The sequence below is a fragment of the Nelumbo nucifera genome, chromosome 5, assembly GCF_055504915.1.
Source record: "Nelumbo nucifera cultivar China Antique chromosome 5, China Antique-T2T, whole genome shotgun sequence".
NCBI classification, from domain to species: Eukaryota; Viridiplantae; Streptophyta; class Magnoliopsida; order Proteales; family Nelumbonaceae; genus Nelumbo; species Nelumbo nucifera.
In genome coordinates this window covers 85,011,811-85,027,171 of record NC_142653.1, presented here as the reverse complement: position 1 = coordinate 85,027,171, position 15,361 = coordinate 85,011,811, and the positions used below count along the sequence as shown (strand labels likewise).

The window sequence follows — 15,361 nt, the reverse complement described above, 5'->3', positions numbered from 1 at the left end:
GTTCCATCTAATTTGATGAAATACTACTTATTTATAGCAAATATGAACTCACTTCCACAGCGGTTTTTCCTTGAAAATTACTATTTGGTTTCGGGGTCTACTGATTGCTTGGCTGTGAGTAGGGGTGGTCATGAGCCAAGCTTCTCACAAGCTATTTGAGCTCGGCTCGAGCCTGATATATAGGCTCGTTTGCTAATCGAGCCAAGCTCGAGCCCAGTGAAGCTCGGTTCATGAGGCTCGTGAGCCTAGTATAATAAATAAATAATTTTTTATTATATATATAAATATTTATATATAATAAATATTTTTTATTATATACAATAATATTTTATATATAATATTTTTTATATACAATAGTAAATAATTTTTTTTAATTGTATAAAATAAAAATATTTTTATATGTATAATAATAACTATTTTTTATAATTCTTAAATTTTTGTATATAAAATAAAAAATATTTTTATATATATAACATATATTTTTTAAACTTAGCATACAATCAAGCTTTAGCCAAACTCGAACTCGAACTCGAACTTATGAAGTTTGAATTGAATCGAGTTCAAACTCAAGTTTTTAACTCGAATCGAGCTCATACGTAATTTCAGCAAACCAAGCTCGAATAACCAAAGTATTCAGCTCGCAACTCGAATCCACCCCTCCTTGTGAGAAATTAGAAACACCGTACGTTTTACGCTAGCATGAGGTTTCACTAGGCCAAAAGTAGGGTTTTAGTGGGCTGGGCATGGGCTGATGGGCTCAGTAGGCAAAGCCTGAGAATTGGCTCGATACAATTGCGCACGGAACTCACCTGATGATGATGGCCATCTCAATAATGGCTACTCGATCTCGATGACGATGCGACAACGCTGCACAACGTTATGATCACTAGGGCTCACTAGATGTCTGGATCTTCCGACTCCATCGAACCATTTACTGGAGCCGTTGCAACTTGCAAATTCGAGACGGATTGAATTCAGTCATCACACGCACAAAAATTCAAGAGAAAATTTACCTATACGACCCTCAACCCGGACCGTTCGTTACATCTACCTTTACTCTGCATGTTTGATATGTAATCACAGTCGCTGCTGCTTCCCTGTCGCAAGCCCAAAATAAGAGAGGAACCTCTCTACTCTGTTCCTCTGTTCCTCCTTTCCACCTCTCTAGCATTCTCGTTTCTGCTTTATATCATCAAATCAAATCCTTTTTGAAGACAGAGAAGGGTCTGCGTTTGTTCTTCGAACATCCATTCCTTTTAGGCTAGTGCGATGGGGTTCGATGTGGGGCAACCGGAAAATCCGTATAGCGCCAGGTTTCTGGGAACCTGCTTGATAGGGGGGCTTGTTCTCGGGGCATCGATGTTGGGCTTCTACCTGGGTCTCCCGTTGCCTCCGATTGGAATCAAGAGAAAGAAGAAAAAGCCCATCCGCGTTTACATGGATGGCTGCTTCGATATGATGCATTATGGCCACTGCAACGCTTTGCGTCAGGCGCGTGCACTCGGTGATCAATTGGTTGTCGGTGTTGTTAGCGATGCCGAGATTATTGCCAACAAAGGACCTCCTGTCACTCCCCTTAACGAGAGGTCTCGGTCTTTGTTATTGCATTCTTATACTTCAATTGTAAGATGTTTGAATGCGACTAGAAATGCAGCTGCTTCATTTTGATCTTCGATGGAGTTTGAAGCTACCATGTCATCTGAAATGGAGTCATTTCTTGTTACCGAGAAAAAAAAGGAAATGAATTATTCTTTGAATTTCTGAAAATGTTTTCATTTCTGTTCCCATTATATGTGTTTCCCTGGAATCGTGTGAACCTTGTTATTAAACTTTATATTAAGACATTCATATGCTATTATTTTGTAACGCTTTTGGGAGATAATAGTTTTTCTAATCGGTTTTGTGGGGTTAGGTTTCAAATGTTTTATCATTGTTTTAGATGAATATCTTCCAACAGGATTCTATTTCATTGATGTTAGTCATTTTTTGCAAATTTATGTATTTACCAAAGTTAAAAGTTTTTATTTTTCTGTGAAAATTCTAGTTCATCAGTTACAGATTCCTACTCGACTCGTTGACTTGTAGTGAAAATCATTAAATGACAAGAAGAGCAGCTTTATGTATAAGAAGAATCTTACTTTGTTCTCTGTGGATGAGCTTCTCTATATGTTCTTTTTAGTATGAATTCCCTATTTACCTCAAAGAGATGAGTATTGCATTAGATTTTTCATTTTTCAGTTGTCTTTTGATATAGGATGATTATGGTCAGTGCTGTGAAATGGGTGGATGAGATCATTCCAGATGCACCTTATGCTATAACTGAAGACTTCATGAACAAGCTATTCAACGAGTATAACATAGATTATATCATTCATGGTGATGATCCATGCATTCTACCTGATGGAACTGATGCTTATGCTCTCGCTAAGAAGGCAGGTCGCTATAAGCAGATCAAGCGGACTGAAGGAGTGTCAAGCACCGACATTGTTGGTATCAATTCATCTTAACTCTTATACAAATCTACTATTAGTTCATGATTATTGTAAAAAAGCATTAGATTATGTATGCGTATTCATTATGCTGCTAATTAAGGCTTCAGCATGATTGTAATCTTAGAAGCAATTATTTCTGAAATACACTGTGCCATCAGTGTTGCATGAACTCTTCTAAAAGGATGCATGCTTATGTCAGATATGTGTTGGAGTTTGACACACCACAGATTCTTGAGGATGCTTCTATGTGACATTTCCTTTTTGTCTGCTAGCTTATTTGACATTAATGAACAACTAATGTACAAGATGAATGCTAATTTTCACATCAAACATTACTTGGTAACAAAGGCAGCATTTTTTGCAGGTATATAACATTAGAATTCAAAAAACAAATGAACTATTTCAATAGTATATACTTTTCCATAGATGTTTCTTGAATCCATGTTTTCTCATCTTGCCAAGTCTGACTCTTGAACACACATCAGATTCCAACTCCTGTGTCTGTGTCCATGCAACACTATATAGCATGCATCAGATTCTTTAATCTAAGGGATGGAAATTTCTCATGAGAATTAATTCTTTGCTGACAACCTGTAACTTCTGGCTTTTACAGGTCGTATGCTTCTATGTGTGAGAGAAAGATCGATTGGTGATACCCATAATCGTTCTTCTTTGCAGAGGCAATTCAGTCATGGGCATGGTCAAAAGTTTGAAGATGGTGGATCAGGTAGTGGAACTCGGGTTTCTCATTTTCTACCAACATCTCGCAGGATTGTTCAGTTCTCAAATGGAAAGGTACTACATAGCGTGGGCCCAATTTCGTCACCTATCAATTCTGCATATAATAGATAGAAAATATTGTTTGAGTTTATTTCTCCTTCCTGCCTTGATTTGACTAAATTTGAAAGGAGATGGATTTTCTCCTTGACATTCCTTCTTAATAGTTCTTCGTGTAAGTGTTTTTTAGGAGTTCAAGGGTTCTTGGAAAGGACTAAAGTATCAATATGATATACCCGATACGGGGTGTACCGTATTGATTTCAAAGGCCAACAGTGCACTACATAAAGAGAGTTTAGGGGTTTTGAATGTTTCAGAGGATAGAAATCATCCTCATCAACCTATCTCTCAAGTATCAGTTTGAAAAAATTAAAAAAAATGTGCATAGGGCAATCAACACACATGATACCCAATTTTTTGGTGTTGCGTGTGTCAATATTTTGAACCTTGGTTCTTAGAAAAGGGGAGGTTTTGGATTCTTCAAATGAAGATAGTAGAATTTGGACTTTGACTTTGACTAGTGAATTCTCTTGTGCCTCCTTCAAAGTTTTAGTCCAATCCTTTGTTAGTAATGGCCAAACTTTTCCTTCTCTTGAGATTTGGGGTAAACCGATTCCTTCTAGGATTGGAGCTTTTTGTCGGGAAGCCTTTTTGGAAAGGTGTAATATCGGTGATTTGCTTTAAAGGAAAAGGCCTACTTGGTGCCTATCCCCTAGTTGGTGTATCCTTTGTAAGGCCAATGGTGAGAGCTATTATCACCTTTTAATCACCTGCACTTTTACTTCTGCTATTTGGGATTGGTTCTTTTCTATGTTTGGTTACAGGTGGACTCCCCCGCTAAGTATACAAGGGTTGTTTCTTCCTTTTTCAAGTGGTCAAAGAAGAGGAGCAGAGTAATATGGAGATGTGTATGGGCTGCCATCTGCTGGATGATCTAGGAAGAAATGAATTCATGGATCTTTACTGAGAAGGAAAGAAGTAAAGAGGCAATAATTTATTGAAGCTGTAAGTCTGTAACTATCAGAGTGGTGTAGTGGGTAAATCATTAGAACTGTTTAAAGATGGGAAACTAGAAAGAAGTGGCTAATTCAGCTCTAGTCCAAGTGAAGTCCAGCCCCATTTGGTCTACACCAGTTCCTGGATTTATTAAATTAAATTTTGATGGGAGCAGTGAGGGTAATCTAGGACATTCAGGAATTGGAGGACCATTCAGAGATGAGGGAGGGAAATTTATTGCGCTGTATTCTGGACCTATTGGAGTAGGGGATTCTCTCAGAGATGAAACCATGGCAGTATTGGAAAGATTGAGAAAGGCTAAGGAACTGAATCTACATTAGATTATTGCTGAGAGAGTTTCCAAGGTGGTTATAGAATGGTTGCGGAAGGAAAATGGCAGAATATGGACATATGCCAATGAAAAAAGAGAATTCAAATGGCTAACTCAAGGAATAGAGATTCAGATTCAATGGGTAAAGAGAAGTGCCAACTCATTTGTGGATGCTCTTGCTAAGGAGTGGGAAGGGAACAAATGTTCTGGGCAATGTTGTAACTAGACCTGTTCACGGGCCGGGCTTTGGGCCCCACTTACACTGTGTCAAGCTCGGGCATCGGGCTGGGCCCCATTCAAATTTTGGCAGAAGCCAAGCCTGAGCCCGACCCATGAACAGGTCTAGTTGTAACCTGTTTTTTTTTTTTTAATTTTGTTGGGGAGGGTTAAGAGAGTTTACCTCTCCCCATAGCTTTCTGTTGTACCTTTGTTAATATATTATTAATAAAATGTTCTGTTATTGATAAAAAAAAAGAAATAGGAGCGCTTCTTCCATTTTGTTTATTAGGGATGCAACTTGGGTGGGCTCGAGTTGGGATTTTATCAAAATTTGAATGGGCCCAACCAGGAAACTTGTGCCCAATGTAGTGTAAATATTGGTAATGCGTTGGAAAAGAAGTAAGAAATATTGGTTCAAATTGTGGAACTAGATGATCTTGAAGCAATTAGAGGTCTGAAAGAAGATGAAAAGTAGAAGAGATGGGGATTGAAGAAAGAGCTAGGAGAAATATTGAAGAGGGAGGAAGTATTTTGGAGGCAAAGGTCTAGAACGAAATGGATCAAGGAAGGGGATGGTAACTTGAGATTTTTCCACACTATTGTCAATGGAAGAAGGAAGAAAAATCTAGTCACAATATTGGTGATAGAGATGAGGGAAATTACCCAACAAGATGAAATTACAAAGATTTTTGTGGATCATTTCAAAAATAATTTTGGTAGTCAGCAACACCTAAAATGGAGGTCAAGGGTCTAGAGTGGCTACCTTGAGAGTAAAGGCAAAATGGTTAAAAAAGCCTTTTGAGGTTGAAGAAATAAAAAATACCATATTCTCTATAGGAAGAGATAAAGCTTCACGGCTAGATGTACTCATAATAGCTTTCTACCAAGGTTGTTGGGAAATCTTAAGAGATTGTTTGGTTGAAGCTTTAAGGGAGTTTTATGATAGGGGCATTGTTGATGTTGGAGTCAATGCAACTTTTGTAGCTTTGATATTGAAGACAAAGGAGGCTGCACATCCAAAGGAGTTTAGACTAATTAGTCTTGTGGGAGGCTTCTATTAAATAACTTCCAAAATTTTGTCATTGGGGATTAAACAAACAAGTGTTTAGTGAAGGAGGAAGTAGTAGATGGGTTAGGAACCTGAAATTAGCTATGTAGTTATTTGAGCAAGGTGTCAAATTTGACGGTGAATTTTGATAAGAGTTGCTTAGTGGGAATAAACATGGAAGAAAGGGAAGTGGTAGAGTGCAGATATTTTAGAATGTGAGGTGGCTCAAGGGCCTTTGTAATATCTGGATTTACCTTTGGGAGATAATCCATAGAAGAGTAGTTTCTGGGATCTAGTGGTAGAAAGGTTTGAGAAAAGGCTTGCATCTTGGAAGAAAAACTATCTTTCTTTGGGAGGTAGGATTACATTGATTAAAGCAACCCTGGATAATCTACCTGTGTACTATATGTTTGTTTTTAAGATGCTAGAGAGAGTAGGGAAGAAGTTGGAAAAGTTAATGAGAGATTTCCTTTGGGAGCCAAGTGAGGAAAAGAGGGATCATAGAGTTAAATGGGAAGTAGTAAGTGGAAGTAAGAAATATGGGGACCTAGGTTTAGAAATTTGTAGAAGAGAAACATGGCATTGTTGGGAAAATGACTTTGGAGGTTACCGGTTGACAGGGACAAATAATGGGCAAAGGTATTTGTCAGTATTCATGGGCTTGCAACGGATGGCTGGGATGTTGGAGTATTGGCTAGGGCCGCAAGAGCTTCTCATTGGAGGGCCATTCACACTATTTTACCGTCCTTGGGAAACATGTGTGGGTGGGGGATGTTGCTTTAAAAGATTAGTTTCCTTCTCTGTATGCCCTCTCAAGGAACAAAGATGAACCTGTTTTCACCTTTCTTGTTTCTTCTAGTTCTATTACTGGTTTTGATTGGGATTTGGAAAAGTGGAGTCAAAGGAAAGAATTTCTTGAAGAATTGTAGAGTTGGATATAAAATAAGAGCTTAGAGAAATTAGAGGGGAGGAAAGAGAGGAAAGGGGGAGTCTAAGTGTGAGCTGGAAGAAGTGCTAAGAAAGGTGGAGATTTCTTGGAAACAAAAATCTAGGTGCACTTGGCTTCTAGAGGGGGATGGAAACACAATTTTTTCACTCATTACGGTAGAAGGAAGAATTTAATTATGGGAATAGGCTTGGATGGTCAAGAGATAACTAGGGAAGAGGAAATCATAAGGTGTTTGTGGACCATTTTAAAGGAATCTTTTTGAGCTTAGGAGAGTAGTGTGACTCTTCCAGATCTTGATTGAGATAGAGTGCCGGAAGCTGTTTCAGCATCCTTAGAGAATGCCAGGGCCGGTGGTTTCTTTATGGCTTTTTTAGGAGTGCTGGGACATTATCAAAGGAGATTTGTTGGAAATCTTCAACGAGTTATATCAAGATGGGGGGTGTTTCCAGAGGAATAATTTCAACTTTCATAGCCCTAATCCCCAAGAGAAAGGAGGCAAGAGTTCAAAGGATTTTAGACCAAAGCCTAGTGGGAAGCATCTACAAAATCATAGGGAAAGTTTTGGCTAGGAAGCGTATGGAATTTCATTGGAAGTTGAAGGAGCTAAAAGCAAAGATTAAAGATTGGAACATTCATCAGTTTGTCAGTATTGAGGAGAGGAAATAAGAGGTAATTAGTGCTTTTGTTGGGAAGCATTATGGGAGAGATGCAACACTTGTGATTTACTCTAAAGGAAAAGGCCTAGATGGTGCTTATCCCCTAATTGGTGCATCTTGTGCAAGGCTAATGGAGAAAGCTGCTATCATTTGTTAATTTCCTACCCTTTTGTTTCTATTACCTGGGATTGGCTCCTTTCTTTCTTTGGTTATAATTGGATCCCTCCACCAAATATACAAGGCTTGTTTGTCTCTTCTTTCTTTAGGTGGTCGAAGAAAAGGGGTAAGGTTATGTGTAGGTGTATTAGAGCTGCCATGCGTTGGACAATATGAGAAGAAAGGAATTCAAGGATATTTTCTTAAAAGGAAAGGAATAAAGAAGCCACTATTGAAGCAGTAACACTTAGAGTGGTGCAATGGGTAAAATCTTTGGAGTTATTTTGTTGATGTCTCTACAGATATGCTACTTACCAATTGGAAGGAAGTGGTTAATTCAGCACCTGTCCAGTCAGCTGCGAATCCTATTTGGTCCACACCAGCTTCTGAATTTATTAAGTTTAATTTCGATGGCAGCATTGATGGTAATCCGGGGCCATCGGGAGCTGGAGGAGTTTTCAGAGATGAGGTGGGGAGAATGGTTGCAATGTTTTCTGGTCCTATTGGGGTAGGTGACTGACTCTCTTAGAGCTAAGATTTTATGGCATGAATGGATGGATGGTTAAAGGAAGACAAAGGAGCCTCGAATATTCAGAAGTTAGCTATTGAAGGAGACTCAAGGTTGGTTATAGGTTGGCTACAGAAGGACAATGGGCATTGGAAGTTTGTTAATGAGAGAAGGGAGTTCAAATGGCTAACCAGGGGATTAGAAATTCAGATTTAGTGGGTAAAGAGAAGTGCTGATGCTTTTGGATACTCTAGCAAAACAAAGGGTGGTAAAGGTTCAAATGTTCTAGGCAATATTGTATTTTTGTTTATTGACTTTCTTGGGAAGTTAAGACATTTTATCTCTTTCTATAGTGTCATTTGTATCTTTTATTTTATTAATGAAAAGTTTCTGTTATTGATAAAAAATGAGTGTGTAGTAGAAATGAGGAAAAAGAAAGGACGAGGGCTGGTGTGTAAATTGGACCTAGAGAAGGCCTATGACTTCGTTGATTGGTCTTTTCTTCTGGAGATACCAGAGAGAATTGGTTTGGGTGAGCGGTGGAGGATATGGATTAAGGGTTGTTTAAGCTCAGTGCACTACTCAATCTTGCTAAATGGTGTGACTAGAGATTTCTTTCCAACAAAAGGAGGCCTGAGGCAAGGAGACCCCTTATCTCCTTTCCTTTTCACAACAGTTGCAGAGGCCTTGAGTAGAATGATTATAAACGCTGATCAAAATAACTTGTTTAGAGGATGGAGGATAGGAAGGCTTGAGGTGGTGGTCACACATTTGTAGTTTATAGATGTTATCATCCTATTTTGAGGGAGCTAATCTATAAACAAAGAGCTTATAAACTCCTTTGAATCCTTATCAAGGCTAAAGGTAAATTGGGGAAAGAGTGTTTTAGTAGGTATTAATGTGGAAGATGAAGATAGTCTGGTAGGGATTCTAGGGTGTGAGGTTGAACAATGGCCAATGGAGTACCTAGGACTACCTCTAGGTGGAATCCGAGATCAGAAGTTTTTTTTTGAAAATTGGTGGTAGAGAGATTCATTAAAAAGTTGGCCCTTTGGAAGAGGAACTACATCTCATTGGGAGGGAGAATAACACTGATTAAAGCAACTCTAGCTAACCTTCCAATCTACTTCCTTTCCACTTTCAGGATTCCAGATAGGATAGCATGACAACTAGAGAAGCTTATGAGGAATTTTCTTTGGGAGCTTGGGATGAGAGAAGGGATCATCTAGTGAAGTGGGAACAAGTTAGTAAGGCGAAAGAGTAGGGAGGGTTAGACATGGGAATCTAATTCTTCGGAATACTTCTATCCTTGGAAAGTGGTTTTGGAGGTTTCCATTGGAAAGAGACACCGGGTGTGGCATAAGATTGTTGAAAGCATCCATGGGATGATGGACAATGGCTGGGATGCAAAGGGATTTATGAAAAAAGGCTGGGACTCAAAGAGCTTGGAACCTTGAAATCAGGATGAAGAGGGAGTGGCATTCTCCACTACGATGATGACTCTTTCTAACTCTTAGGGCGTGGATTTCGGTTTTTTGCAGAAGGGAAAAGAGGATTGGGCCATGTTTGGTTTGCTGCTCTGGGCCTCATTCCTTCAATTCTTGCTTATTTTGGCTAAGAATGGGTGAGAATGAAGAACATGAGAGCATTTGGATCAAATTTTGATGCCATTTGCCTCATTCTTTTCGAAATGAAAGTTGGTCCATGGCAAGAAAATCTATCTTGTGGCATGATACAAAGTGCTAGAGGATTAGGCCATGTTTGGTTTGCTGCTCTGGGCCTCATTCCTTCAATTCTTGCTTATTTTGGCCAAGAATGGGTGAGAATGAAGAACATGAGAGCATTTGGATCAAATTTTGATGCCATTCGCCTCATTCTTTTCGAAATGAAAGTTGGTCCATGGCAAAAAAATCTATCTTGTGGCACGATACAAAGTGCTTTCTCCCTTCTCTCTCAGATCTCTCAAACTAGGGTTATTTGTAGCAGGTGATTTGTTTGATTTTCTACCATTTTAGGACATAATTGGTGAAGCAGCAACAGACACAGATATCAATTCTGAATTCCAGAACAACTGAACAAGTGCATGCTCCATTAGGCTTCACATGACAAAGATCAATTGGTCTGTGCTTCGTACATGTGGTTTGATCTAAATCCTAACTTGTTGACCTGGAAAGAGCAACTCATGAAACATCGTTGGGATAAGGGTTTGTTGAGTTAAGGTATTGATCTCCTGGCTTGAGATTTGAAGATGTTGCATGGTGTTGAATCTTTGAGCTCTTGGAAGAAGGTATTGATGATGGAGAAGAAGAATCTTTGGTTCGAGGAATGTAAGGGAGGGAAGGTGTTGAAGTTTGAAGAGGTAGGAGATCCACAATTTTTTTGATAATTGAATTGTGATTTTATTATTAATCAAGAAACGATAGATAGTACAAACATCCCAAGGAGAGGCATGAGGTGCAACCTCTCCTTAAAAAGAAAATTACAGAAAAAACAACAGCGAAAAGATTACAAAACAGCCCAATATAAGCTTTCCCTATTGACCCCTTGTTTGGGAAGATGCCAACACATTTTCCGACCTTCCCACCCAATGTAGGCTGATATTCATGTTTCTAGTTAGCCACTTAGCTTTCTTTAGCAGGTCCCTGTAGCACCAAACAATTGAGTCTAAATCTGCCAGCCACCCCACAACAACTTCAGAATCTCCCTAAAGTATTAGGGAGATCCATGATTTTCTTGTCTCAAGATGGCGTAGAGTGGATTAAAGGATTTATGGAGGGAGTAATCTTTGCAGTAACAAGACCTGGGTGGAGGAGTGAGTTGAGAAGAGACAGAAAGTTTTTTTTTTCAATTGAGAAAAAGATCAATAGTAAAGGAAGATATTTGAGACTGGATGAAGAGGAAAAGGAAGGTAGAAGACATGTCATCTGTATGCTAGAAGGATGGGAAAGAAAGGGTTGGGTTGCAGTGGCTGAGGCACTGTTGGAGTTTGAAGAGAGATGCTGGATGAAAAAGGAAAAACTGAAGAGGCTGGGGAAAGAGAAGATGGTACAAGACTTAGAGGGTCAAGAGAAGATGCAGGTAGCAAAGGGGGGAGGTTCTGTTTGTGTTACTGGGATCGTGGTGGGAGGTTGTAAAGGGGATTGGAATATGAAGATGATTGTGGTAGAAAAGAAGAAAGTCTCATATTGGAATAGGATCCTAGCTGATGTTATGAAGAGAGTCCCATTGGAGGAACCGATTGTGCTCATACCTTTCAAATATTGTAAAGCTGTGCTGGATTTAGGGAACTTTAAGGTGGAGGTCTTGAGTGTTGAAGTGGTGGAAGGTGAGGTATCTGTGACAAACTGGACACCATCTTGCAATGAAATATCATTTCGTAAGGGAAGGGAGACCCTGAAGATATTTGGTCTTCTGTTTAATCTTTGGATGGATCACACATTTTTTTTCAGTTAACAGCAGTCTGTGGAGGAGTCCTTGAAGACGTTTACATAGGCGACCTCGATGCAGTAAAGATGAGAATTGCTGGTGCCAATATGGATAGAATTCCTCGCTCAATCAATATCTTCGATGGAGGAAGATGATGGAGGCTTTGAGTGGAGTTGGAAACTGAAGAGTCTCTCTCGTCTGGAAGGAAAGAGGTTGAAGACGATGCTGAGAGGATTTGGTGGAATCCACGTGGCACAATTAAAGTGGAAGGAACGAAGGAAGAGGGAGAGACTGAAGGGGTAGCGGAGTTTAAGTGTTTGAGGCAAAATAAATCACTGGCCATGTTTCCAAAATAGGACCTTATTAGTGTTGAGAACGAGCAAGGGGGGTTTGTAGAAAATGGAATAGAAAGGGAACATGCATCCTAGGAGAAAGGGCATGTACACTTGGCAAGTCCTGATGATGATTGCCCAACACGTGGTGGTAGTGGGGAGCAGGTGGGAAAATTGAAGAAGACAACTCGAGAAGGATATATTCAAATTTAGGATAAGTTTTCAATGATGGGCCCAAGAATCTTGAGTTTATTAATTTTGGGCCGAAGAATGGGCCCAATGACTTTGGAGGGGATGCCCAAGTTTTAACGTGTTATTATTGGAGTAAACAAAATAACAGTTTTAAAATTACTAAGTTGGGTAGCTTGAATGTGATGTAAGGGATGGCAGAAGGTGCTGAAAGATTAGATGATCGAGCAGGTAATGCAGTGGATGAAGAGGGGTCGATAGAGAAGGAGGTCAATGAAGAGGCTATTAGCGATGCAGAAGGATTCATCTGGAGAAAAGCAAAGTTCTTCCCTAGGAAGAAGAATTTATCGATTATATAGAAAATCAATAAGGAAGAAAAGAGCAGGGAATGAGGGAGGACGTGGGAAGGAACAAAGGAAGGAAAGGGGATAATGGTTTAGTGGAGGAGAAGGAAAGGGAGAAAGGAGCAGGGAATGAGGGAGGGGGAAACGAGGGGGTGGGGTCAGAATGTTTAATAGGAAAAGATACAAAACTTTTCCTTTAGAAGGAAACAGAGAAAGGGCACTGAAAGTGGAGTTAGGGGAGGACTTCAGGGAGGTAAGTGAGGACGACATAGTGATAGATGATACACATAAGGTGGAGGTAACTTGTGACATTGGAAGAGTAGTGAACAAGGAAATGGAAAGAAATGGGGAGAAAAATAATAAAGTTGATGCATTGGTTAATTGCAACTCAAGTAATTTCATATTTCAGGGGATGGAAAAGCCTAACAGGCATGGAGGATAACATCAAGGAGTAGGAAGAGGATTTGGAGGGGGTGGTTGTTCCAGATAGGGGTAAAAAATCAGAGGAGAAGATGGAAGAAGCTGTTGGAACTTTAAATACAGTTAGAAGGCTCAAAAGTTAGAAGATTAAGAGAAGCCATCAGCAGTTACCAGTCTCAAAGGTTTTTGCAAGGATAAAGGAGGTATGTTTGGCATTGGACCTAACAAGAAGGTAGGGAAACACAAAAGTGCAGTCAGAAGACAAATCAAAATGATTAAGTTGATTGTTGTTTCGGAGTCCTTTGGGGGTTTTGTTTCTCACTTGGGGTTTAGGGTGGGGTTGGTTTTATTTTGCTTTGGTTTTTGTATGGGTTTTGGATTTTGAGTTTTGTTGTTCTTGTGTTGTTTCTTTTCACTTTGTATGGGTTTGGTTTTTTGAGGGTTGGATTTGTTGGATGGTTTGGCATATTTGGATGTCTTAATCAGTTGTTGGGTGTTTTTCCTGTTCATCTGGGTAATTTCTTATCACCTTGCATCCTGTTTTTTTTGTTTTAATATAATTTTTACTTATCTTCAGAAAAAATGGTAGCCCCTTCTTCAACCTCAAGCTCTCCTTGGAAAGCAATTTATGAGGTATACCCAACTTTTATATACTTTATTAGGCTTGATGTTGGGTGTGGGTTGAGGGTTCTTTTCTAGGAAGATCTATGAATGGTTGACACTCCTCTCACTTCCCTTTTCCCAAGCCTTTGTTTAGTGTTAGACTACAGCATCAACCTATCTTGAGATTTGTCACCTTCTCTCCTTCTGGCTTGAGTTGGGATTTTTGGCTTTAGAAGAGGGTTGGGGGACAACGGGTGTGTGACTCTTATTCTCTTGTTGGATAAACTCAAGTCAGCCTTCTTGATTCAACTATGGTGGACACTAGAGTCTGGTCTTCATCCCTTGATGGTTTCTTTACTTGTGCTTCGTTCTTCAATTCACTCTTGCAACCTTTAACTGTGGGGGAGAATTTCCCGGTAAAAGAGATTTGGAGTGAGTTCTTACCATCTAAAGTTCAAGTGCTGTGTTGGGAGGTTTTTCTTGGGAAGGTGAACATCTGTGACATGCTTCAAAAGAGGATGCCGAATAAATGCCTTTTCCCACATGTGTGCTTTTTCTTTGCTTTGCAAATGGTGAAACCCTATCCCACTTATTAATCTCTTGTCCTTCTGTGCTTTTTATTTGGGAGTCTTTTTGTTCTCTTTTTGGTTGCAGGTGGATATCTCCCCAAGATGTTGTGAGTCTCGTATGTCAAAACTCTTCCTTAGGCAACCAACAAAGAGAGGCAGATAGTCTGGACCATTTGGGAGGAAAGAAATGCAAGAATCTTCACTGAGAGGCATAGGTCAAAGGAGGATTTGGTGGAAATAATAAAAGTAAAAGTTGTGTACTGGATAAAAACTCTAGATTTCTTCCAAAACTTTACAGTGACTGATATATTAAGAGCTTGGAATGAAGTAAGGCTGCAACTTGGGCTTGGTTGATGCTCGGGTTAGGGTTGAAATTCATGAACCCAACCTTACTTCGGGTTGGGTTAGAGTTGACCCCTCATACATTGATTTGTTTATTGTCGTTTTGGTTTTGCTAGCTGGTTATGTTGGTTGTGTTGTTCAGTTGATCCTTGTTGGTTTGGATTTTGTCCTGACTTTGTGGGTTCTCCTTTCTTATCCCCCAAATAAGTACCTTAAAAATTTGATTTGAGAATTTTTGTTATTTAATATAAGATTTTGACCACTGGTGTTTCCAGTGATTTTATCTATTAACTGTATTGTGAAACATTTCCATGCTTGTGGTTGCAGGGCCCAGGACCCGATGCTCGTATAGTTTATATAGATGGTGCATTTGATCTTTTTCATGCAGGACATGTAGAGGTATACCCAATTCCCACTTGGTTGTATGGCTGATACACTAGAAGATGAATGGTCAGTCTGAAAGTCTATTGTCATTAATGTTTAAGCCTGATAAATTAATAAAAGTTATCCTAATTATAATAATAGTCTATACCCAATTCCTACTTATTGTTATCAAGCTATTTGCCTATATGATCTTGGTAAACATTTTTCTCTATGTTGCATGCATTTGAGCTTAATTTTGTTTACTGTTGGCTTTTTTCCTTTTTCTTTAGTTCCATGTAAAATATAAGCCCTTAAGTCTTTTTGAGATATTAAGTTTTATGATATACTAGATGCATGCATATATATGTAATTTTTATCATTTATAATAGAAAAGGAGATGATAATCACAAGATATATATGTAATTTTCTTGATTTTCTTTTCTCTTTCTGATTCAACTAGTAAATTATTTATTTTTTCTTGTTTGTCACAAACAAGTTGTCAGAGCAGGATCTAGAGAATTTTGTGTAGAGCACATGCAAGTCTAGGATTCATGTAGCTGACCCCTATTGGTAGAGATAAGGCTTAGATGATGATGATGACCCTACTTTTGTTCCTACTACAGCTCAAAGTCCACAAATAG

At 39.1% G+C, this 15,361-nt stretch overlaps 1 protein-coding gene across 1 annotated transcript in view; it reads left to right on the top strand.

Moving 5' to 3' along the window:
* The first annotated feature begins 823 nt into the window (after positions 1–823).
* PECT1 (phosphorylethanolamine cytidylyltransferase 1) overlaps positions 824–15,361 on the top strand; it is a 64,642-nt gene continuing 50,104 nt past the window's right edge. The window contains exons 1-4 of the mRNA XM_010280597.2: positions 824–1,586; positions 2,255–2,490; positions 3,106–3,287; positions 14,685–14,756. Of these exons, the coding sequence (XP_010278899.1) occupies positions 1,270–1,586; positions 2,255–2,490; positions 3,106–3,287; positions 14,685–14,756 (807 nt within the window). The 5' untranslated portion in view covers positions 824–1,269. The remainder of the gene's footprint in view (positions 1,587–2,254; positions 2,491–3,105; positions 3,288–14,684; positions 14,757–15,361) is intronic.